This window comes from Triturus cristatus, chromosome 1_2 (assembly GCF_964204655.1).
Source record: "Triturus cristatus chromosome 1_2, aTriCri1.1, whole genome shotgun sequence".
NCBI lineage: Eukaryota > Metazoa > Chordata > Amphibia > Caudata > Salamandridae > Triturus > Triturus cristatus.
In genome coordinates this window covers 1,009,909,054-1,009,936,532 of record NC_140580.1, presented here as the reverse complement: position 1 = coordinate 1,009,936,532, position 27,479 = coordinate 1,009,909,054, and the positions used below count along the sequence as shown (strand labels likewise).

Genomic DNA, 27,479 nt, shown 5'->3' with positions numbered 1-27,479 from the left:
TTTATGGTGGAGAATATTCGGCTGTAGGATTCTCCTCTGCTTTTACCACCTAATCTACAAATTCAGGATTTTACAGTAACGTCAATAACATTAATATTGCTATTATTATCATCGTTTTTCAAATCCAAATCAGGCAATATGATTAAGATATTGCCCTTTCCAAATGCATGGGGAAAGTATTTGTGGTCGATGGTAGGGGATAACTTACCAATAATCCTTCCTGACCTTTCTCTCCTTTAGGTCCTTTCACTCCACTATCTCCCATGATTCCAGTCGGTCCAATGTTACCAGATGGGCCAGGTAGACCAAGTTCTCCCTGTAATGATTTGGCAAAGAGCAACAAAAAGGTCAATCACAGAAGCCAAAGTCTCCCAAATAACATAAAAGCAGGATTCCTGTGTGTATAGTCACCGAGCCAACTCTTGAGATTCTTGCACTATGTGACCCTGTTCTAGTGACAACTTGTCACTGTGCACATTGGGCAGAGCTCGATCACTTTAACTTGCCTGGGTGCATGAAGCTCAGCATCTAGTTACTGTACCGTTTCTAGACTGGCCTAATGATTGTGGTGCTGCCCAAACAGCACCAGCCAGCACATCATCAATTAGAAGTGTCAAGAACAACTCAGATTAAGTGTGCTAATGCAGTGTGCCAAGTTGTTGATCGTATGTGCAGTTTAAGATGTTCTATTGGTGAGGAAGGTAATGCTCTACTACGGAAAGCAGTGTACACCTCTAGGTTTCTGGAGGTGCACTATGCTGCTGAACTACAGGCCATTTAAGCCAAATCAAAGCATGCACACATTGTAATCCATACATTTGTATGAGCTGACAGACTACAGCCCATTAATTCAAGCAGCCCATCTATCACTGTTTGCAAACATCAGTGCATAGCTGCCTACTGTCCAGTTTTTACTCTGGCAGTCCTGGCAAGTTGGAGACTGTCCTGGGTAATTCACTATGCCAGGACAGTCCCGGAAATAAGGGCTTACTCAATAAAGAGAGAATTGCAAAGGGAATTTCACCCTTTAGGCAAAAGTAGCAGAGTTGGAAAAATTCTCCAATGCAGCTGAATGTGAGAATTTTTTCAACTCGGCTACTTTGGCCTCAAGCTTAAAATTACTGTCTCAATTCCATGCAATTCTCTCTTTATTGAGTAGACCCTATAATCTGCACTATGATAAGTAGGCGGAATACAATTATACTAATTGTGTAGGTTGGGCGGAGCTTTGGGGCAGTGGGTGTGGCACATTTTCAAGTAAGTAATTGATAGCTGTGCTGAAAAATGCCCATGGAATTCTATTTCAAATGTTGGCAACTGTAGGAAGGTAGGATCCTTCTGCATGGTTACCTCCACGTTTTGCCTGGTGCTGTGATGGTTTTTGACTAATCTGACTGGGATCCTGATAATCAGGACCCCAGTCTCTGTGCTTTCTCCCCTAAATTGGTTTGGAAAGTACCTAGGTACATTCCAGATTAGATACGGGGTATCCTTATTGTAGGAAGGTGAATATCTGACTATGGTTACCCCCAACTTTTTCCCTAGTGTCTAGCTGGTTTTTCGACTTAGTTGGCCTGAGATCCTGCCATTCAGGGTCTCAGGCTGTCTGCTCTCTCTTTAAAATGGACTCCATGTACCCTAGGTACATACAAAATTGGTAAGAATCACCTTATTGGACCTTATTGGACCCTGTACAGTGTACCCTAGGTACCCAGGGCATAGGTGTACCCTAGGCCTCCCAGGGGCTGCAGCATGTATTATGCCACCCCTGGTCTGGCCTTCCAATCAGACACAACTGGCTGATCACTCAGCTGGGGCAAGGTCGTGTAATCACCCCTTGCTTAGATATAGTATACCTATATCTACCCTTAAAATAGACACATGTGTACCTATCAGCCACTCCTATGGCAGGCCTTAACAATCCTGGAGGCAGAGTGCTTGGTAACATGTGAGATGGTGCTCTAGCATGAGCTGAGCCTGTCTGCAGCTTTCGGTTCAAATTCCTTATAGCTGTTCTATGATATAGCCTACCATATACTCTTAAAGTGCCTTATAATCTTAAACGGTTATGGTAACTATGGTTTAGCTGTATCAAAACATGTTGTGTAAGGTGTCTAACAATTTGGAATAATACCCCCATCCCATTTCTGGTGATGAGGATATTATTCCCCCCTTCTAGAGGGAGAGACATGTTAAAATCCTACTTTGCTGTTTAACTCTATCCAAAGCCTCAGCATCACAAAATGGATGCTGCTGCCACAGACACGAGTCTGACCTCCTGCTGCTGGGAGTGATCCCGGCAAGGGAGGCTTGGACAATAGGTTTCCTGCTTGGGGAGGTGCTAGCACCTCCCCAGACAGACTTTAGTGTATTGGGGCAGGGAGGGCTGAAAGGAATGAGACATGCCTGTGGCACACAAGGTGTCCCATGCATAGTCCAGTTCAAACCGGTGCTGGGGCACTCCAGCCCCAGTCCTGGCGCGAAACCACCCCCCTCCCAGGTCCCACCCATAAGGCGTGACCTAGCAGGCAACCCAGCCCCCCAGATTAGTATAAGAGTGGTAGCTGGGCCCCAGGAGATTAGATTATCCTGAACCTGCAACTTGAACAGAAACTCTGGACCTTCGACATTCTACGAAAGAAGAAGACTGAAGAATCTCCCTTGTGGCCAAGGAGTGGCTACCCTGTGGAAACAGGCACCATCAAGAGACTACCCTTTGCATTGCTGAAGTTCTACGAGGGACCGATTGCAGAGCCCGACCAGAGCCTTGACTTCCAGACTTCTCTGACCCTGATCCACATCCACAGCCGAGCTGGCTCCGTGGAGGCGACGAGAGACGTGGGACCGGCTACCTGGGAAAAGTGGCGAGTATCTTCCAGCGCAGCTTCTGAGGCACCCTCGAAGTTGTGCACCGGGGATTGAGAAGCCCCAACCCCAAGCACCATCTGCACCGAAGATCAGCCCCCCACACTCCACGAGTCCTGCGTGGGGCCCTTCTGCATTTTCCTGCTTGCCGTGTCTGTCCGGTTGCTTGCACGTTGGCTAGCGGCCTTTGTGACGACACACCTTGAAATCTTCACTGCTGGTTTGGCTCCTCCAGACTGGCTCCCGCTTCTTTGCAAAAGAGAAGCACCCCAGACCTTCCTGGTCTGCACCAGAAGCAAGTCCTCCGTTCTTCGTGGGTTCCGCTTGCCAAGGCTTGGTGAGTCCTAGTTCGACTTCGACGCCGCCGACAGCAAGAGCCTTTGTGGGACAGCTCGCCTCCTGGTCCTGGCCGTCCTCGACGTCTCCTGGTACCCGTGGCTGCAGCGACAAGCTTCACCCTTCACCTGCAATCTTCACGACATCACCTGGTTCCTTCCTAGTTCCACGTGGTCACTGGCTAGTGACCTTGACTCTGTCCCTTCTGCTTGCAGGTACCCTTCCTTCTTGATCCCGGCCTTGGGATCCACCGGACACTCTTCACTGACTGCCTGTCAGCAACTTTCCTTCAGGCATCCATAGAAGTCCACGACGAAACCCGACGCAAGTTCACACCTATGCACCCGCAGCCGGTGGGCTAGGTAACTTGGGTACTTCGGTGCTCACAAGGGTAGTGACTATCCTAGGGTCTAGTTTCCGAGTCTCGACTTCCTAGTTGCTTCAGAAGTGTCCTAAAACTGTTTATTTCAGAACTGTACTATTTCTATTGACTATACGCATTACGCGTGAGTGTTTCAACTCTGCACCTGAATCCCGTGGGCCTCCCACTTCCTAACTGTTGGTAGTGTAGTGTAGCCCCAGCGATTCCCTAGGCCTAGGCCTATCCTATTTCCGTGACAGTGGTCCTTATACCACTTACTTAGTATATGGTTTGCGTGGCCCCAAGGGCCTAACTGTATTACTTACCTGTGTGACTTAATGTATGCTTGAATAAGACTGTGTTGTACTTACCTCGAATCTCATAAAGAGTGCGGAGGGTTTGACTAGAATAAATACACGTTATTTTATATATATATCTGTTGTGGTGTCCTTTCATTTGGTATTCAAGGGATTATATATGGTATCACAGCTGGCTTCACATGCCATTCAGAGTTTAGCCTAAGACTGCTCTTGTCCATGCTACCACTAGGATAGCTGGTCTATAAGGTTGACTTTACAACCAATCACCATAAAGGTTGTTTGGACTGATATAAGGTGTACACTAGAACTAGTGACATCATACATCAGGCCAACTACTCACACTTATCATTCCCTAGTATATGGTACTAAGGTACCCAGGGCATAGGTATCCCATAAGCTGAACCATGTATTATGCCACCTATGGGAGACCATTCAAACTATCTCTACAGGCCTGCCATTGCAGCCTTTGTAAGCTGGTGCTAGCACCACTTACGAATGATATAGGTGGTGGAGAAGTGTGGCTCAATGGTTAGAGCGGCAGACTGATACAGCAATCTGGCCCGGGACCAGGGTTCAATTCCCGCCTTGGCGGGTCTTGGGCTCAATTTCCTCAGACCTGATAATTCTCATCTCAGTGCCTACTCTAATCATGGGTCCCACTCTGCATGACATGTCATTTTTTCAACTTTAAAAGTACGCCGAAGTCTCGATTTCGGCTCTATCGCAGCGCGATCACGGCACGACCCCGGAAATACGCGTGGGGAGATGTTGCGCACATTAAGCGGCTACACCGCGCATTTCGTAACGTTACTTTCATCTAAATTATATTGAAAATAATACTTTAAAAAAACTTTTATTAATAAATTTAGACAAACACAAAGGAAATCTTTTATTTATAATTAATTTAAAGATATTTCATACTTTACAAATTACGCAAAAGTCGTGACCCCAGCGCGACTTTTCAAAATGGCTACCGGAATGCGCGCAGCCATCGTGTAGGATGTGCGAAGGGTGCGCAACTTCTGTATAATATTACAAAAAAAAAAAAAGAATGAATATAGTTTTCCTAACTAAAAATTATTCACATTTTTAAAAATATATATATATGTATAGAAAATAAAAAAAAACATAGGATACATTAGACTTACAAATTTTCATTTAAAAAAATTCACTGAAGAAACCATAGGTTTCAGGCACGTTATAGTTAGAAATTAGCATTTAAAAAACCATAAAAATTCACTAAAAAACCATAGGTTTCAGGAACGTTATAGTTTGTTGGACATTTCACTCGTATAAAACCATAGAAATTCCGGTGTTATAGTTAGTTCAGCTAACTATTACTCGCACCCCCGCAATGCACTGCTGATGACGTCTCATATTAAATCATTCATTACATGGTCAGTGACATAACTGATGACACCTCAAATGCATCACTGATGACATCACTGATGACATCATCCACGTGAAAATCTGATGCACCTCCTCACACCTGAATATAACCTTTGATACACCCACTCTAAAATACAGACTACCATTTTTGAAAGAATAGACATCAATACCAGTTACTAAATACGCGCTGACTGATTCCTAGGTCTACACACCCATCCACTCATTCACCCATACAGTCACTCATACATGCAGTCACTCATCAATACAACACTATCATCTGCACTCATACACCTATACAGACATTCACACACTGCCACATATCCAGAGTTACTCACATACTTCTGTTTACTCACCTATATAGTTATACAGACACCACCTCACTTATTCATACAGATACTAACACATAATTACTCTCTTATAGAATCACTGATACAAATACACACTCATCCTTGCAGTCACTCTCACAATTACTGACTCTCACATATAGTTATTTATGTACACCATTACTCACATATACTGCATTTACCATATGTACTTACTTGCACATGTACCACAGAGACATCCATTCACTCACCAACACACCCATACACACACTCACCCACCCATACAGCTGTTTCCACATGCACTCTTGAACCCACACACCCAGTGAATCAACCACTCACACATCTATGCACAGAGTAACACACCTCCTACCCACCCACACACACACACTCAGGTAGCCATACAAATACTCAGGCAAGCAATCACAACAGACTGACTGATACAGACTTTCACACAGTTTAGTCACTAACCCATGCATTCAGAAAGACACATTTAATCACTCACTTATACAGTGAGTCATGTACCTACTAAATCCTCCATACAGACACTTATACACCCACTCATTCTTCAATACAGCTTGGCATATATATAAAACAAATTTAAACTTTACGGAAACACACAGTCACTGGATGATGTCATCAGGCATGTCATTTGAGATGTCATCAGTGATGTCACTGACCATGTCATGGATGATGTAATATGTGACGTCATCAGCAGTGCATTGCGGGGGCGCGAGTTATAGTTAACTGAACTAACTATAACACCGGAATTTCTATGGTTTTGTACGAGTGAAATGTCCAACTAACTAGAACGTTCCTAAAACCTATAGTTTTTTCAGTGAATATGTATACATTACCTACTGGCGGTCGCCACTAGGTAGATATAGTTAGGACTTATTTGCCATAGGAAATCCGCAACATTCTATTTGGAATAACTTTGGCGCCGATTGACGAATCCTCAGTAGAACCGAGGCACAAGAAACCCCCCAAAAAAGGTCGCAAAATGCAAAAAGGGGGCGGGGTCGAAACACCCTGACCCCTAGGCCTGCTCAGGGGGTCCCACAAGGACCCCCAAGGCACAAAAAAAAAATGTTTTTTTTAAAAAAATGGGAGGATGCGCGCTGGTTGCGCGCATCCGGCCGATAGAAAAAAAACATGCATATGCTACATATGCGTACATATGCTGATTTGCCCCCGGGGGGACAAATCCCAGGGGCATAATAAAAGTGTGGGGGGGTCCCATTCCCCCCCACACTGCCCTAGGGACCGCCACCCCTGGGGCATCCTTAAAATGGGGGGGGGGGGGGCTCTCAGGCCCCACCAGCCCCGGGGGGCTTCAAGTCATTTGGTATGGGGGGCTCTCAGGCCCCCCAGCCCGGGGACCGCCACCCCCCGGGGCAACTTCACAATGTGGGTGGGGGGCCCCCCTCCTGGAGCCTTGTATAGGCCCTGGGGACCGCCACCCCCCAGGGCCGGCTCCTGCAGTGTCCCGGGGTGCCCACCCCCGGGACACTGTAGTTTGCAATGACAGGGCGAGAGCCTCGCGGCTCCCGCCCTGTCATTGCAAACTGCTTTGCTTCATTGAAGCGAGAGCAGGGAAACCTGCTCTCACTTCAATGAAGCAAAGCAGATTGCTTTTCCATATGGGTAGCAGCATGTTATATGGGGAGCAGCATGTTAAATGCTCCCCATGTGGAGAAGCAATGCCGGCACCCGCAGGAGGCGGGGAGCCGGCTGGGACCGTGGGGGGATTGGGGACCCCCCACAGTCCCCAACGAGAGGCCAGGCCCCAGGGGATGGGGTCCCCGGGGCCTTAAGTGGCACTGACCATGTCATGAATGATGTAATATGTGACATCATCAGCAGAGGATTGCGGGCGCGCGAAATGTAGTCAGTACAACTAACTATATCAGAGGTATTTCAATGGTTTTGTTCGAGTGAAATGTCCAGCTAACCATCACCCCCCTAAAACCCATTGTTTTTTTAGTGAATTTCTATGGTTTTTTAAATGCTAATTCCTAACTATATCAGGCCTGAAACCTATGGTTTTTTCAGTGAATTTCAAAGGTTTTTTAAATGCTAATTCCTAACTATACGAGGCCTGAAACCTATGGTTTTTTCAGTGAATATAAATATATATATATATATATATATATATATATATATATATATATATATATATATATATATATATATAAATATAAAACCAACGGCACCATGTTTCTACATGCTGCCGAAGATCCATAATGACAGCACTCCCCCACCGAGCAGGCCCGTAGTGTCAGCAAATGGTAGTCTCCTTGAAAACACGTCTGTATTCTTGGATTCTTATCTATTCCCATATTTTCTTAGCATCCCATCCCATTGCAGGGACAGCACAGATTTCATCAACAAAATAGAAGGTATCTCATGGCAGGAGAACGTTTGGCTGGTAACGATTGATGTGGTCTCTCTTTACACTTGTATTAAACATATGAGGGCATTGGAGCAAGCAAAAATTTCTTTAGGGACAAATCGATCTTCCTATATGAACATTCTATGATGTTAATTAACATGCTAACTTTTTGCCCCGAAAACAACTTTTTCCTTTTTGAAGGCAGGTGGTACAAGCAAGTAGTTGGAACCGCTATGGGAAGCTGCTTTGCGCCGAGCTACGCCTGTATGTTCATGGGATGGTTGGAGGAACAGTTGGTTTGGATAGAGAGAAATGAGCATTTGACCATGCATATCATATTCTTGACAAGGTTCATAGATGATATTTTCATGATGTGGAGTGGTACCAAAACTGGCTTAGAAAGATTATTTACCATGATAGCGGATAATGGGATCAATCTCCGCTTCACACAGAGATATGATCAGAGAAAAATGTATATCTTAGATGTGTGTGTTAGAACTGAAAATGGGACAATCTTGACGGAATTGTACAGGAAAGCCACTTCAGGCAACAGTATATTACACGCAGACAGCCACCATCCACCTAGCCTGAAGTGGAGCATCCCCTTTTGGGAGTTCATTAGGGCAAAATGCAATTGCAGCACACACCAGGCCTATGAAAAAGACAAAATGATGGGAAGATTCCGGAGAAGAGGTTATCCCGAGAAAGTTTTGAGAGTAGCAGGTGAGAAGGCGGCCAAACAGGGCAGATCTGCTTTGCTGGTGAAAAGATCTAATGCAAGCAGTGAGGAGAATAGCGTCAAAATGATCACCACTTTTAGCTCAGAGGCAACATCTGTTTGTAATACTCTTAAAAGACAGTGGCAAATGGTGAAGAATGACCCTGTAATGGGCCCAAATGTCAGCATGCATCCACTGATTACATACAGGAAGGCCTGCTCCCTGAAGAACAAGTTACTTACCTTTGGTAACGCTTTTTCTGGTGGATACAGTATATGCCTGTGGATTCCTCACCTTATGAATATCCCCTGCGCCAGCATTCCGCGGATTTTTTTTCTCCTAGCTCTCCACGCCAACGAGGACGTCGGCTCCGCTCTCGACTCAGCACGACGTCACCGTACCCATAATAGAGCCTGGTTGGAGTGATAACGTCAGTTCCACCCGTTTTTTCCGTGCCTCCGAGGCGAACAGGTGGACCGACAACAGATTCAAAGAATACACAGTACACAATATTTGAACCAAAATACACAGTACAAAATCAGAAAGGAAAGCTAAATAACATCAGCATTTCCTATAAATGTACCAGATAGACAGAAGATACAAAGTAAAACCACAACAAGCCAAATAAGGCATTCCTTTAGGTATACAAAGGTGGACAACAGGCGAGGAGGGTGAGTCAGTGAGGAATCCACAGGCAGATACTGTATCCACCAGAAAAAGCGTTACCGAAGGGAAGTAACTTTTTCTTCTGATGGATACATCTGCCTGTGGATTCCTCACCTTATGAATAGATTCCCACAGCAATCCCACTCCCGGAGGAGGGTGTCCACCTTTCGTATATCAAAAAGTCCCGCAAGACAGAACACGCAAAATGGCCCTCCCTCCTCATTTCGGAATCCAAGCAATAATGCTTCGCGAAAGTGTGGAGGGAGGCCCAAGTCGCAGCTTTACAAATGTCCACTACAGGAACACCTCTGGCCAAAGCAGAGGTGGAAGACTTAGCTCTAGTAGAATGAGCCCCAATACCCTCAGGTGGTTCCTTACCAGCAAGGGCGTAGCAGATATTGATGCACAAGATGCTCCATCTTGATAGAGTAAGCTTGTGCACAGCTTTGCCTTTTGAATGTCCAACGTAGCCCACAAAGAGCTGATCGTCCAAACGAAAGTCCTTTGTTCTGTCCAAATAAAAGCTCACCGCTCTTTTAGGGTCCAGGCGGTGAAGTCTCTCCTCCTCCTTGGAAGGGTGAGGGGGAAGATAAAACACAGGGAGAGTTATGGACTGCCCCAGATGTAAAGGAGTAACTACCTTAGGCAGAAAAGCAGCCCTGGTCCTGAGGACGATCCTTTCAGCATGTAAAGTCAAAAACAGGGGCTTTGAACTAAGAGCTTGAAGCTCACTCACCTTCCTTGCTGAGGTAATGGCTACAAGAAAGACTGTTTTAAAAGACACAAGTCTCAAAGGACAGCTATGAAGGGGTTCAAAAGGGGAACTCATCAAAAAAGTCAAAACAAGATTAAGATCCCACTGGGGCATAATAAAGGGAGTAGGCGGAAACCTATTGGTAAGGCTTTTGATAAATCTCAAAACGATAGGAGACATAAATAAAGACGGCTGATCAGGAAGACACAGGAAAGCCAATAAGGCCGACAAATAGCCCTTAACCGTGGCCACAGCACAGCCCTGCTGAGCCAAGGAAAGAGCAAACTGAAGAACATTGGACAAGTGGGCCTTTAAATGGTCAATGGAGCTCTCGCCACACCATTAAACGAATCTTGACCATCTGTAGGAGTAAATGGACTTGGAGTGTCGCCTGGCCGATAAAATAACATCCACCAAATCAGGCGGGAGAGAGGAGGAACTCGAGTTGCCCCTTTCAATTTCCAGGCATGAAGGTGCAGGCTCTGGAGGTGGGGGTGTAGAACCTGCCCTTGCGACTGGAGGACTGCCCTGAGAGGGAGACAGAGCGGAGGGTGCGGTGAGAGGTGAAGTAGATCTGTGTACCACACCCTTCTTGACCAATCCAGGGCGATCAATATGACTTGGGCCCGGTCTTGGCGAATCGTCTTCAGAACCCGAGGAATCAAGGGTATGGGAGGAAACGCATAAAGGAGTTGCAAGCTCCAACTCAATTGAAACGTGTCCCCCAACGCCCCCTGCATCGGAAACTGGAGACTGCAGAATGATGGGCAATGCGCATTCTCGAAAGTGGCAAACAGGTCCACCCGAGGAGTCCCCCATGTCCGGAAGACGTGTCGAACTACCTCCGGATGAAGCCTCCACTCGTGGTCGGCGGAGAACTGCCGACTGATACTGTCCGCACGCATGTTTAACACCCCGGCCAAATGATTCGCCATCAAGCAAATCCGATGGTCCTGAGCCCAGGACCAAAGCCGCAACGCCTCTCTGCAGAGACAGTACGACCCTACTCCTCCCTGCTTGTTGACATACCACATTGCGGTAGTGTTGTCCGTCAGGACTTGAACTGACTGACCGAGAAGGGAAGGGAGAAAGGCCTTGAGTGCCGAACGTATCGCCCGCAATTCCAGAAGATTGATATGAGACAGTCTTTCCTCTGGAGACCAAAGACCCTTAATCTCCAGATCCCCCAGATGAGCACCCCACCCTAGGGTAAAGGCATCCGTTATCACTGTGGCCACTGATGGAGGAAGATTAAATGGCTTTCCTTGAGAAAGATTGCCCTCCACGCTCCACCAAGACAGATCCGCTGCAGCTTCTCTGGAGATCCTGACTGACTCCCTGAGATCTCCGCTGTGCTGATACCACTGCCTGCGGAGACACCACTGGAGCACCCTCATGTGCCAGCATACATGGTTGACCAACAGAATGCAGGAGGTGAACAGACCCAGCAGGCGAAGGATCTTCAGAACTGGAACAACCGCTCCATTGTGGAATAAAGGGATCATCTCCTAAATGTCGAGAACTCTTTGTAGAAGGGGAAATGCTCGACACACAGTAGTGTCCAGTACCGCCCCTATGAACAGGTTGCGCTGAGAGGGCACCAGGTGAGATTTGGGCACATTGATTGAAAAACCCAAGTTGAACAACAGTTGAGATGTTACCCGCAGATGATGAAGCACCATCTCTGGCGACTCCGCTTTGAGCAACCAGTCATCCAGATAGGGGAAAACAGGAATCCCCAAACTTCTGAGATGAGCTGCCACCACTGCCATCACCTTTGTGAAGACTCGAGGTGCAGTAGTAAGACCAAACGGGAGGACCGCAAACTGGTAGTGTTACGACCCAACTGTAAAACGGATATACTTCCTGTGCGACTTCAGAATGGGGATGTGAAAATACGCACCCTGCAAGTCGATCGACACCATCCAGTCCTCTTGCTGCAGCGCCAGAAGAACCTGAGCAAGGGTCAGTATCTTGACTTTCTCCTGCTTCAGGTACAAATTCAAGACCCTGAGGTCCAGGATCGGACGTAACCTGCCTTCCTTTTTGGGAATAAGGAAATATCGGGAGTAGCATCCCTGACCCCTTTCCTGCTCTGGAATCACCTATATCGCACCTTTTTGTAGTAATGCAAGAACCTCCTTCTGCAGAAGAAGCAAATGGTCCTCTGAGCAAAAAGCTTGGCAAGGAGGGTAAGGAGGAGGAAATTTCCGAAAGGGAAGGGCGTACCCATTCTCCACAAGGTTTAAAACCCAAAGGTCTGTCCTGACCGATTTCCAACCGTGCAGAAAGTGAGACAGCCGACCCCTACAGGACCCACATGATCAAGAATGGGGGATCTAGGGCTGCTTTCCTGTGGTACCAGAGGGAGCGAGGGAGGCAGAAGAGGAGGAGGAGAGATTGCAGGCAGAACCACGTTGGCGACCTTTGTCCCTTCCTCTATAAGATTTATAGAGCGGATTTTGCTGCTGATGCTGAGGTTGGCGGAAGTTGCGAAAGGAAGACTTTCCAAATCCTCGATATCTCTTGTAGCCGAAACCTCTCGACTGGGTCTGCAACCCCAAGGATTTCGCAGTGGCCCTGCTGTCTTTAAACCTTTATAAGGCCGAATCTGCTTTCTCCCGAAAGAGCTTTGACCCGTCAAAGGGCAAATCAACAAGAGTGGCCTGGACATCAGGGGAAAATCCAGAAGAGCGAAGCCAAGCCTGCCTTCTTGTAGCACTGGAGGAGCCCATAACTCTGGCTACTGAATCAGCCGTATCCAGGCCTGATTGAATAACCTGTCTAGCTGCAGCCTGAGCATCTGACAGAACCTCCATAAAGTTTCCCTTCTCTTCATCAGGCAACTTGGGGGCCAATTGCTTTACCGAGTCATCAATGCATGTGTGTAGCGGCCCAACAGACAAGTGGCATTGGTTGATTTCAGTGCCATGCTAGAAGAGGAGAAAACCTTTATAGCTGACAGTTCCATTTTCTTTGAGTCCCTGTCAGCTGGGGCCTGTGGAAAAGCACATGATGAGTGCTTGGAGCAGGATGCTTGTACCACCAAACTCTCTGGAGATGGATGGGAAGTGAGAAAATCTGGATCCCCTGGAGCAGTCCTATACCTCCTAGCCAGAGCCTTAGAAACAGCAGACGAAGAAAGTGGTTTGCGCCAAACTTCAATGATAGGATCCAAAAGAGCTTCATTAAAAGGTAACAGAGGCTCAATTATGGAAGAAGGAAAATGCAACACCTCTGTCAACAAATTTGGTTTATATTCAGCAGTCGGTAACTGCAAATCTAAAAGATCCGCAGCTTTCCTTATCACCAAATGGTAGGGAGCTACGTCTTGAGGAAGTGAAGCCCTTGTAGAAGAGAGCTCCCACTCAGAGGAGGTGTCCAATCCACTTGCCTCTTGAATTCCTTCGAATTCATCCAGAGACTCCTCCAACTCGCCCTCCTCTACATCCTCTCTACGGTACTGCTCCTCTTCTAAAAGCCTCTGAGCCTCTCTCCATGAACGCGGCATCGGTGGCGCCATACATGGCGCCGACTGCTTCGGAGCCAGCGACGAGGGGGGCTCCTATTAAGGCACAAGATTCACACGAGGCAGAGAGGAAGGCTCTGCAGACGGCGCTGAAGATTGTATCAACAGCGTTGAGATTCTCGGTGCCGTAAATTGCCATGACGGCACCATCGGCATAAAGGGCATGAAGGATGCCTGGGCATAATGTTGTGGCACACCCAAATTGAATGCCAGCTGACCCATGGGACCAGAAGGTGCTCCGGATGGGAAAGCCGGCCTTTGAAAGACTCCGTACATGGCATTTAAAAAATGCGACGGATCCGCCCCTGGAGCCGGGAATTGAGGATATGGATTAGAACCAGTATCCAAACGGGGAGTGTCTGACGTCGTAACATTCGGATCCACTGCTGAATCCACCGGTTCAATCTCTGGCACAGAAGAAGATAGAACATCCTCAACTGACTTGGCGTCGGAAGCTGGTGAATCCCTTGGCGCTGGAGACTGCGCCGGAGTGCCTCTAGGCGAAGGAGACTTCTCCGGAGTCGTACGAGGAGAAGGAGAGGGTGATGGAGAAACAAAGTCCTTACGGCGACGTCGAGGGGCAGGCAAAGGTGATCTCGAAGCCCCACCCTTTGTCGAGCGGCGCCGAGATCCATGACATCTCTTTTTCTTGTGTTTTCTCGACTTCGACGTATGCGAAGTCGACGACTTCAACTTTGATTCATCACGCTTGCGCCCTCTACCTTCTTTCTTTGCCTTGGCCAGAAATAACTTTGCTTCCTGTTCCTTAAGTACTTTGGGGTTCATCTTCCTGCAACAGGAACAGTCCTCCATGTCATGATCCGACGATAAGCACCACAGACAATCTTCATGGGGGTCAGTGATGGACATGTGACCCCGACATTCCCTACAGGGCTTAAAACCAGACTTCCTCGAAGAAGACATCACTTCTAGCAACAGTTGACGCTGAAGAAACAAAAAAGTAACTCCACAAATATGAAGAGTGCTAGAAAACGTTACGCGTCGACGGCGCGGAAAAAAGGGAACTGACGCCATCACGCCGACGAGGCTCTCTTATAGCTCCGGTGAAGTCATGCGGAGTCGCAAGCGGAGCAGACGTCCTCGTCGGCGTGGAGAGCTAGGGAAAAAAAATCTGCGGAATGCTGGTGCAAAGGATATTCATAAGGTGAGGAATCTACAAGGCAGATGTATCCATCAGAAGGATATGCTAGTGAATAGCTACAGGGTGACCACAAAACAGCAAGGTTGGGCACAACAGCAAAAGGGTTTCTTTAAATGCGGAAAGTGCAAAGCATGCAGTGGCAGCAAGAATAGGAAGACGTACCCATTACCAACAGGCAAAACAGCTGATATCAAGAAATGTATGAATTGCAATTCTGATTTCTGTGTATGTGTGATATTGTGTCCCTGTGAGAAAATGTATGTGGGGAGCACTATTTTCCCTATAAAAAAGAGGATATTGGAACATATAAGAGCAATCAGTAAAGGAGATTTGAGTTACTCTATGGCACGACATTGGTTGAGATACCATAATAAAAATGCTAACAGACTGTCTTTTTTGGTATTGACAGGATTGCAGCAAAACCCAGAGGGAGAGATCGTGAAAGACAACTAAGAATCTTGGAGTCCAGATATATCATACTCCTTGATAGCAAGAGCCCCTCTGGAATTAACGAAGATCGAAGATGAGGAACTCTATGTCCATACTGGATAAGTACCTGACATGTTCCGAAACCTGTTCACCCGCTTTCGTGGTGAAACATGTTTCCCCTGTGTGTGCTGTGTCGTGGCGAGGGCTCTCAGCCATGATCCAGTATCAGCAGTTTTGGAAAAAAGCTTCACCGGAGGCATAGTCAACATTGATCTTCAGTTTCTGATCGACAGTAGACCACTTTGAGTGTTTAGATAACTGAGCTATTTAGGTTTATATAGCAGTGTTCATCAAGTCTGCATCCCTTGTGTTTTTATCCCCCCTTCCCTTTTGCTTTATGTTCATACGCACAGTTTTTGTCACAGTGTTCACTTTTGTTTTACCATGAATATAGCAATGTTGGTTGTGTCTATCCAGTTTATCTCAGCAGGAGACCCCCTCACTCCCTCTTTTTGCTTTGTGAAGTCATAGGCCACTTGGCCCATCAAAAGTTTCTTGCCCAAGATCTATATAGATGGCCCTTTCTTAAATTCACGCAGAATGTGATAATTTAATTTTTGACAATTGCTGTGAAGTTCAAAATATGGTTTTTACCATACAAGCTTGTTCACTACAGTTTAGGATTTCTTGTAGTGTGTCTAAATTGTGAATGAATGGATATGTGTAAATTAACATAGCAGGAGACGGATTTGTATTATGACGTCTTAAGCCACTTGGCTTGATCCAGATTTTTTATTGAAACCCCTAAAGATTGTTAATTCGAAATTTATGTAAAATCTGATACCATGAATTCATGTGAAATTAAATGGTATTTGTTGATGAGCTATCTAAAATGTGCTTCCAGCCATGCAAGCTTGCTCACTATTTTAGACAATTGCTAAATTTGCATTTTATTTTGAAATGCATCTCTACAGAATAATTGAGACAATGTGATAATCAATAGATCTCAATGTAAGGAGTGCTTAGGGGTTTAGAGAGTCTCTCTTTACTATCTATGCAAATAACCAACACTGTTTGTCCGTTCTTTATGTATATTTCATGTGCACTATAAATGGTAGATGTAATGTTGTGGAACTTGTCTTGTGAAGAAAACTGTTTAGGTCGAAACTCGTTGCCGTTTACTCTACTTTCCTGAAAGTGACCCTGGTGTGCAAGTCTGTCTGTATTGAAGATTGGATACGGAATTTCATATATATATATAGGTGTGAACAAGGCAGGGAATCCTGCTGAAACGAGTTACAGCCCTGAAATCAGAATAATAAAGCCTACTTGAATACTGGAATGGCGGTGTCGGAGTCTGTCTTGATGATCTTGTGTGCCGGAAGTATATATTTCCACAGGTTCTATTTATTTCAGTGACAAAACAAGAGCAGAATGCACATGCGGTAAGATTTGCTTTATTCTTCCGTCAGCTATCGCATAACGTGTTTCGGTCATCTCAGCGACCTTGGTCACATGTCATTACAGAGGAACGTATCCCGGGCTGACTTTTAAACTTTCGGAGTCTAACTTACACTGAAGACTCATAACAATATCATTACTTTCTTAAGATACTAATTATCATCCCACGATGTGTTGCATCTTTGTTACTTCACAAAATGCCTCATTTGAATTATTTTTCCAGCAAGTATACAACAAATAATGTGCATCAATTGAAAATTCATTGACAAGCCTTTCCCTCGTTCTCAATATAATCATACATACATAGTGCAATACTTTATAAGTTCAAGGGTTAACACATAAGTGGCAAATTTATGCAAAATCCCGGGCAAGTGCCCATAGTGTACCATTACTCACTTTTACTCTTTTTGATTTATTTTACTTTGTAATAACTTTTTTTTACCTAACGGGGTGTTTATATATACATATATACATCTATTTATATTTTTATTTTGTTGATGATATTTTGTTTGTTTTTCAGTTTGAACTGACTGGAGTGAGAATAGTAAATGTTATCCCTCCACTATCCAACACTTTCCCTACTGTTGCACTTGCTGGAGAGGGAATAATTCATTGTATCCCTCCACAATCCAACACTTTGCCTATTGATGCACTAACTGGAGTGGGAAGAGTAAATTTTATCCCTCTGCTATCCAACTCTTTCCCAACTGTTGCACTCACAGGAGTGGGAATGGTAATTTTTACCCCTCCGCTATCCAACTTTTTCCCTACTGTTGCACTGACTGGAGTGGGAATAGTAATTTTTACCCCTCCGCTATCCAATACTTTCCCTACTGTTGCAATCTCTGGAGTGGGAATAGTCATTTTGACCCCTCCGCCATCCAACACTTTCCCTACTGTTGCACTCATTGGAGTGGAAATAGATTTTTACCCCTCTGCTATTAAACATTTCCCTACTGTTGCACTGACTGGAGTGGGAATGGTAAATATTATCCCTCTGCTATCCAACACTCTCCTTACTGCTGTACTCACTGAATTGGGAATAGTAAGTTTTACCCCTCTGATATCCAACCTTTTCCCTACTGTTGCACTGACTGGAGTGGGAAATTTAAATTGAGATTTTTAAATAGTTTAAAGTTTTACTTTATAATAGAATGTTTTTTAATAGGTTTTATGGTATTGGTATATGTATGTATGTATGTATGTATGTATGTATGTATATATATATATATATATATATATATATATATATATATATATATATATATATATATATATATATATATATATATATATATATATATATATATATATATATATATATATATATATATTATCTACTGGCGGTCGCCAGTAGATAGTTATAGTTAGGACCGTGTTTCCATAGGAAATCCGCAACATTCTATTTGGAATAACTTTGGCGCCGGTTGACGAATCCTCGCGAATTTTTTAAAACTAATGGGGCGCTACGCTCCGCTCCTACCCTGAAAGTCTCGGGGGGATTCGTCAAGCGGGGGCTGAGAAAAAAGGGGGGTCCAAAACGCGTTTTCCCCATGCATTTTCCCATAGGACCTTTAGTCCGAGCTACAGCCCGAACGGCTGAACAGAATTACTTGAAATTGGGCAGAGAGGTAGTCCTCAGGTCAGGGATGTGCCTTTTGCAGGTCTGGTGTAAATCTGTTCAGTAGGTCCTGAGAAAATAGCATTTAAATCAATATATATATCTGTAAGCGCGCTCCGTGCGCTTACGGTAAGCTTACCGTACGCGTACGGTGCCGTGCGCGAGCTCAATTCTGATTGGTGGTTACATGACTGTAAACATTCGAATCGGTCGAAATCAGAAAGTATCGGCCGCCATTTTCTGTCTCTCGCACTGAAAAACAAAGGTTGATAACATGAAAAGGGGGCAACGAAGAGAGTTGCAGACCCCCTAGCGTTCGTCAGGGGGTTCACGAAAGACCAAAAAGTATGAAAAATAAATTTAATAATTTTTTTAAAAAATCGCGGAGTACGCGTACGGTAAGCTTACCGTACGCGTACGGTAAAAAAAAAAGAATTAACAATCACATTTAATATAGAAATCTAAGGACCCCCAAGGGAGAAAAATACAATTGATATTTTGTAAAAAATGGCGAGGCGTGCACGGTATGAAATGCACAACGTGGGCGCTCGGTTCGCAAAAATTAAAAATAAATACATAACTTAGCATTTAAAAAACCGTACAAATTCACTGAAAGAACCATAGGTTTCACACACGTTATAGTTAGGAATTAGCATTTAAAAAACCTTGCAAATTCACTTAAAAAACCATAGGTTTCACACAAGTTATAGTTAGCTGTACATTTCACTCGTAAAAAACCAATGAAATTCCACGTTATAGTTAGATCAGGTAACTATAACTTGCGCAACCGCAATGCACAATGTGTCATTTCAGATGTCATCATTGATGTCATGAGTGATGTCACTGACCATGTCATAAGTGATGTAATATGTGACGTCATCAGCAGTGCATTGCGGGGGCGCAAGTTATAGTTACCTGATCCAACTATAACGTGGAATTTCATTGGTTTTTTACGAGTGAAATGTACAGCTAACTATAACTTGTGTGAAACCTATGGTTTTTTAAGTGAATATATATATATATATATATATATATATATATATATATATATATATATATATATATATATATATATATATATATATATATATATATCCACCACAGCACTCCCACAAGGGAAGAAGAGGTCGCACTCCAAACAGCTTTTAAACTCCGTTTTATTCCTTCAAGGTCGCAGAACCAACAAATTACCAACGCGTTTCGTTATACCAGATAACTTGTTCACGGTTGTTGTTTGCTCAATGCATTCGAAAAAAATGTTCATTTAATAAAGTGAATTGAAGGAAGTTGGCTGACATCATTTCCCGACATCTTTCACCATTCACCCTATGACTTATGGGTGATGTAGTCATTGCTTTACCAGTCAATTATTTACATGTTACGAATGTTCCAGGTTACGTGTTTTCACGTTTTTCAATTTTATTTACCATCACCATTTTATGAGTCTTGCAATTTTTAACTCAGGTGAGATGCGTTTGAATTTCTTTGCGTTTGTCCATTTGTACTATGTAAATTTAGGCCCTCTGGTGGGCATATTCTTTGTGTTTAAATACAGTTTGTTTTGACTCATTCAATTTATGATTGCAATCTTGAATTGATTTTCTTGCCAGCCCTCTGGTGGGCATACTCCTTGAGTTGTAAAAACAGTGCATTATAATCCGTTGGATTCATGATTGCAGTCTGAACTTGATTCTGTATGTGCTCAAGAACATTCATTTGTTCATAGGTGTATATACAGTTCTTCTGACTGATTTAACCCGAATGGCGTCATGGATCTCAAGTTCAAAATGTGTCTGGATTCTTTCTGGCGTAGGATTTTCTCCCTATTTCCACCACGCACATTTAAGGTTATGGATTCGATACCATAAAATTTCAAGGATTTCCAGTTGGCATTATGATAAATTTCCATGTGCCTGGCTACTGCATTGTTTTTGTCTTTATTTTTTGTGGCCCGTACATGTTCCAAAATTCGCTTCTTGAGCTCACAGATGGTGGAACCCACATATTTGAGTGAGCAAGGACATTCTATAACATACACTGTGTATTGGCTTTTGCACGTTATAAGATTTTTAATTTGCCACGTTTTTTTGTTAGCCATTGTGACTTCCATTGTAGGTTTAGCGATCTCACAAACTTTACAATTATGACACTTTACAAAGCCAGTTGTATGTAGCCATGTTTCTTTAAGTTTCTTTGTTTTGTAAAAGCTGTGTACTAAGCGATCTAAGCAATTGAAAAGGATTTAGAATCAGTTAAATTGAATCCAGAATTGTCAAAATTCAAAGAGGATTTGGAAAAGCAAATAGACAAACATGAGGACATTGTAAGACAACGTAAACACAGCAAATTTATAAGGGATGCTGAGGACTATGCAGAAGGTAGAATCTTCACCTTCGCACGGAAATACGACCCATTTAAACAAATACCAACCAGCAAGTATTCAACTACCTCTAGCAGCTTCTCATCTCTGGCCTCAACCGGTCAAAGTGAAGGGGAGAACGAAGCAACCCCTGAGGGAGCAAGGAATGTTTTTTTAGGCGACATGCGCCTGGTTTTACAACAACGCCAGTGGGAGCAAAATCAAACATCACAACGCCAAACACGAGGAAGAGGCAGAGGGAAACGCTGGCAGCAAAGAAAACGCGACGGACAAAACGAAGGGGACGAAGAAGCAAGTTCCTCAACAGAAAGGAGTGGGATAAAAACGAGGAGCATGAGGCAGAGGAAGGATCTATAGCAGATGAACTCCAAATCATAAATTTAACTGAAAAAGAATTGTCGTTGGAAGAAATATCATTATTGAAACGTGGTATCAACTATTGCCCCACACAAAGAATGGATTTGGCGCAAACACGTATTGACTTATACCTCTATGTTCGGAAAATTAAACTTGCTAAACATTTCCTGGAAAATCAAAACAAACCAAAGTTGGCAAGAATATCGGAGAAACCAACATTAACACTTCTGGCCAAAGAAGCGGATGACTTTTTAACTTTACTAAATCTAAACGCAGAAAAAGGAAAAGAAGTCACCCTTAACACGGCATGTCCACAATTAGGCGCAGGAATGAGTGAAAAAAGACCACGTTCAAAATTCTATCCACAACTAACCCCAGGCAACAAAGTTGATCTTTTTCATGAGGCGGTCATCCATGACCTATACAGATTGAAACACAAAAAATTTCATGATAACCTCAGTAAAACAGAAAGAGAGGCCCTTTCTAGATTATCCAAAACAGATGATTTTGAAATCAAAATGGCGGACAAAGGGGGCAACATTGTGTTATGGGACAAAAACATGTACACAGAAGAAGCCCACTCACAATTAAACAACACTGAATATTATGAGAAATTGCAAAACAACCCCACATCAACAATAAAGAAAGACCTGGATAAAAAATTATTAACATGGGTGGCTAACAACATGATCGATGATGATGAACGTAAATACCTGACGGTGGATTTTCCGATACTGGCAACCATATATTTTCTCCCGAAAATACATAAAGATTCTAAAAAACCACCTGGCAGACCTATTCTGTCAGCTAAGGGCTCGCTCATGGAACCAGTGGCAAACTTTATTGACTATTTTTTAATGCCATATGTAGCCAAATTGAAATCCTACATAAAGGACACTTCAGATTGTCTCAGGATTCTGAAAGACTTATCTTGGCAAAACTCCTATTGTCTTATTACAATGGATGTGGTGTCGTTATACACCACAATTGATAACATGCAAGGATTAAAAGCTTGTGAATATTTTCTACAAGAAAGGAATATTCACTACAAAGAACATAATGAGATGTTGCTCGACATGATGAAACTCTGCTTAACAAATAACATCTTCTCCTTTGGGGAAAACATATACCGCCAAAAGAACGGAGCGGCGATGGGGTTTTCTTTCAGCCCCAGTTATGCATGTCTGGTAATGGGATGGTGGGAACAAGAGGTGGCATGGAATCGGAAAAATCATCAATACACGAACCATATTGTAAGCTGGATCCGCTTCATAGACGATCTCCTCATTATATGGAACGGACAGGAGGAAACATTTGAAGAGTACTTCACAATTTTGAATAACAGCACACCCAACCTCAGATTTACATACAACCTGAGCAAAGATCGAGTTGTCTTCCTGGATGCGGAAATTTACATACAAAACAATGGTTTAGAAACAACGTTACACCGAAAAAATACAGCAACCAATGCCACTTTGGAAGCAACTAGTTTTCACCAACCCTCATTAATATCCAGCATTCCATACGGAGAATTCCTGTGCCTGTGAAGAATTTGCAGCCAAGAGCAAGAATGGCAAAAACATAGTGCAACCACGATGAAAAGATTCATACAGAGAAAATACCCGAGGAATACGGTTAATACATGCTGGAGCAGAGCTAATCTCAAAACCAGAGCGGAATGTCTAATGCCAAAGGACAAAAAAGACGCCACTACAGAGGAACCCATAAGATTCATTATGGGTTATAGCCAAGAATCCAAAGACATTGTAAATATTTTGAAGAAAAATTGGAAAATTCTCCAATTAGATGGAACAATTGGTGACAAAATGGGGAGTTACCCGGTGACCACTTTCAGAAGAGCAAAGAATCTAAAAGATCGCTTAGTACACAGCTTTTACAAAACAAAGAAACTTAAAGAAACATGGCTACATACAACTGGCTTTGTAAAGTGTCATAATTGTAAAGTTTGTGAGATCGCTAAACCTACAATGGAAGTCACAATGGCTAACAAAAAAACATGGCAAATTAAAAATCTTATAACGTGCAAAAGCCAATACACAGTGTATGTTATAGAATGTCCTTGCTCACTCAAATATGTGGGTTCCACCATCTGTGAGCTCAAGAAGCGAATTTTGGAACATGTACAGGCCACAAAAAATAAAGACAAAAACAATGCAGTAGCCAGGCACATGGAAATTTATCATAATGCCAACTGGAAATCCTTGAAATTTTATGGTATCGAATCAGTACCCTTAAATATGCGTGGTGGAAATAGGGAGAAAATCCTACGCCAGAAAGAATCCAGACACATTTTGAACTTGAGATCCATGACGCCATTCGGGTTAAATCAGTCAGAAGAACTGTATATACACCTATGAACAAATGAATGTTCTTGAGCACATACAGAATCAAGTTCAGACTGCAATCATGAATCCAACGGATTATAATGCACTGTTTTTACAACTCAAGGAGTATGCCCACCAGAGGGCTGGCAAGAAAATCAATTCAAGATTGCAATCATAAATTGAATGAGTCAAAACAAACTGTATTTAAACACAAAGAATATGCCCACCAGAGGGCCTAAATTTACATAGTACAAATGGACAAACGCAAAGAAATTCAAACACATCTCACCTGAGTTAAAAATTGCAAGACTCATAAAATGGTGATGGTAAATAAAATTGAAAAACGTGAAAACACGTAACCTGGAACATTCGTAACATGTAAATAATTGACTGGTAAAGCAATGACTACATCACCCATAAGTCATAGGGTGAATGGTGAAAGATGTCGGGAAATGATGTCAGCCAACTTCCTTCAATTCACTTTATTAAATGAACATTTTTTTCGAATGCATTGAGCAAACAACAACCGTGAACAAGTTATCTGGTATAACGAAACGCGTTGGTAATTTGTTGGTTCTGCGACCTTGAAGGAATAAAACGGAGTTTAAAAGCTGTTTGGAGTGCGACCTCTTCTTCCCTTGTGGGAGTGCTGTGGTGGATATTGGCGGTTTGGCTCAACTGCGAGGTGACGCACCCGTCGAGCAGCGCCTGAAGTCGGGTACATCTGAGCCATCTTGGATTCATATATATATATATATATATATATATATATATTCACTGAAAAAACCATAGGTTTCACACACGTTATAGTTAGGAATTAGCATTTAAAAAACCTTGCAAATTCACTGAAAAAACCATAGGTTTCACACATGTTATAGTTAGCTGGACATTTTACTGATAAAAAACCAATGAAATTCCCCCGTTATAGTTAGTGCAGGCAACTATAACTCACGCGACCGCAATCCTCTGCTGATGCTAATACTGTATTTAGACACTTATTTGCCCATGTCTTCTTCCATTAATTTTTAGCTATACATATATTACAAATATTTTTTTTTCATAAAGACACATATGTCATCAGCAGAAGATTGCGGTCGCGTGAGTTATAGTTGCCTGCACTAACTATAACGGGGGAATTTCATTGTTTTTTTATCAGTAAAATGTCCAGCTAACTATAACATGTGTGAAACCTATGGTTTTTTCAGTGAATTTGCAAGGTTTTTTAAATGCTAATTCCTAACTATAACGTGTGTGAAACCTATGGTTTTTTCAGTGAATTTGTACGTTTTTTTAAATGCTAAGTTACTTTACGCCATTCGTGGCGTTGCGCGCCCAGTTAACGCAGTTCGTTCCGTGTGCGCACGGTGCGCTTCACGCACCGTGCGCGCACAGTGAGCACGCGGTGCGCTACGCGCACCGCGCGCCCACTTTACGCAGTTAGTGCCGTGCACACACGGTGGTCACGCGGTGCGCTGCGCGCACCGCGTGCCCACATTATGCGGGATGGGCCATGTACGCACGATGCGCTCCGCGCACCGTGCGCACATGGGGGACATAGTATGCGCATCTTTTTGAAATGTATTCTTTGTTAATTTTATTGTTGTTATATGCCATGCACAAATGGTGCCCTTCGGGCACCATTTGCACACGGGGTGGCACCGTGCGCACATGGGGGACATATTATGCGCATCTTTTTGAAATGTATTCTTTGTTAATTTGATATGTGTAATATGCCATGCACAAATGGTGCCCTTCGGGCACCATTTGCACACGGGGTGGGGAGAATGTGGATAATTTTTTTTTTTTATAATTTTTACCGTACGCGTACGGTAAGCATAATCGGCGAATTTCCGAAAAAAAAGAATTTTTTTTTTTGGGGCTTGAGGGTTGTTTGGGGACCCCTATATCAATGCTGGGTGGGTAGGATGTGACGAAACTGCCTCTTTAGCCATTTTTTGGCTTCGTTTTTGCTGCCCAACTCAGAGAGCGAGAGAGAAAATGGCGGCCGCCGCTTCCTGGTTTCGACCGATTCGAATGTTTACTAAGATCTAAGAGCCAATCAGAATCGCGCTCGCGCACGCCACCGTACGCGTACGGTAAGCGCACCGTAAGCGCACCGTAAGCTGGCTCAGATATATATATTGATTTAAAGGCTATTTTCTCAGAATCTACTGAACAGATTTACACCAAACCTACAAAAGGCACTTCCTTGACCTGAGGACTAGCTCTCTGCCAAATTTCAAGTAATTCTGTTTAGCCGTTCGGGCTGTAGCTGTGTCTAAAGGACCTATGGAAAAATGCATGGGAAAAACGCGTTTTGGGACCCCCCTTTTATCTCAGCCCCCGCTTGACGAATCCCCCCCGAGACTTTCAGGGTAGGAGCGGAGCGTAGCGCCCCACCTATTTTGAAAAATTCGCGAGGATTCGTCGACCGGCGCCAAAGTTATTCAAAATAGAATGTTGCGGATTTCCTATGGAAACAGGGTCCTAACTATAACTACCTACTGGCGACCGCCAGTAGGTAATATATATATATATAAAAGAAATACCCTTTCAGGCATAGAGTGACGAATAAATTATGCAAAAAAGAAGTAGAGAACTCTGGGTAGTTCTCAAGTTTAGGTGGAAAGCAGCTCCTGTATGGAGCACTCTCAACACCAGCGACACTCTAGATCTGCTCACCTCAAATGTCTGTTTTTCTATCAAAATCTTTAAGCATAGGATTAGCACAGTGCCATCCACGCCGAGATAGAAAAGGACAAAATCTTTTGCCATTTGTACAGCAAAGTCTTTAAGCTTAGGACTAGCACAGTGCTGTCCTTGCCGAGCTGTAAAATGACAAAAGCCAATTACCACTCCAGGCACAGTATTACAGCTTTGAATTGGTAAAATACCAATCAAGCCAACCTGAAATGAGTAAAAGCAACCCCTGACACAGTGTTTCGCTCTAATTAGAGCTCTTCAGAGAGGTATAGCTTTGTCCAGACACAAGGGAGCACCCAGTATAAGTCAAAGAAATACCCTTTCAGGCATAGAGTGATGAATAAATTATGCAAAAAAGAAGCAGAGAACTCTGGGTAGTTCTCAAGTTTAGGTGGAAAGCAGCTCCTGTATGGAGCACTCTCAACACCAGCGACACTCTAGATCTGCTCACCTCAAATGTCTGTTTTTCTATCAAAATCTTTAAGCATAGGATTAGCACAGTGCCATCCACGCCGAGATAGAAAAGGACAAAATCTTTTGCCATTTGTACAGGAGCTGCTTTCTACCTAAACTTGAGAACTACCCTTTTAGGTTATCTAGTACTGTTGCATTATGCACTTTATCTGATACTGTATTCTGAATATAGAGTTCTAGAGTTGGACTAGCACTAGTAGCATTTGTCACTATGTTATCAAATACTGTTGCATTTTGCACTTTATTCAGATCTTATATTTAGAACATAGAGTTGGACTATTGTAGTAGTATGATCGCCTCGTTTTTGTATCAAGTAGCACCAGTCACTTAATGTCCTTTAAATATTGTGGCATTCATGCACTTTAATATATTATTTTTTCTTTGGACAATCGTGAAGGCTTTTGTAATTTACCCTCATGATGGGTTTTTGTTTAAATTTTATAACACGGTGAGCACTCTATAAAAATAACAATATGGCATATGACATCAGGCTTCTTGACGCTAAGGAAATAGATATATGTGAAATATTTCCTACTGATAACATCATAGGCATTTAGGCTTGCATTTGTCAGTTACAATTTGATTTAATGTATGAAATTGCAAAAATTGAATTTCCGTTTCAACGCATTGTTTGTATATGGAAATTCCTGATGTTTCAATATGTTTTCTATGTCTATTATATATTTGTCTGCACATGCACTTTAAATAGCGGGCTTGCACTAATGCGTGGTCAGGTGATCAAGGCCGCTGTGACGGCCGAAACGCGTCCTGACATCTTCGGTGGGGATAATTACTAAATAAACTGTTTGGCACTCTGAGAGGTCTGCGCCCGTGATTCCCTTCTAGGGAGCTTCTATTGCGAGTTGTTGATATATATATATATATTACCTACT

General features: G+C 43.4%; 1 protein-coding gene across 4 annotated transcripts in view; it reads right to left on the bottom strand.

Moving 5' to 3' along the window:
- The window catches only part of LOC146868589 (uncharacterized), a 1,503,661-nt gene that overhangs the window by 478,740 nt on the left and 997,442 nt on the right, over nt 1–27,479 (bottom strand). For all 4 annotated transcript variants that reach the window (XM_085611695.1, XM_085611716.1, XM_085611705.1 and 1 more), the window contains one exon: nt 209–316. In XM_085611695.1, coding sequence (XP_085467821.1) covers nt 209–316 — 108 coding nt within the window. The remainder of the gene's footprint in view (nt 1–208; nt 317–27,479) is intronic.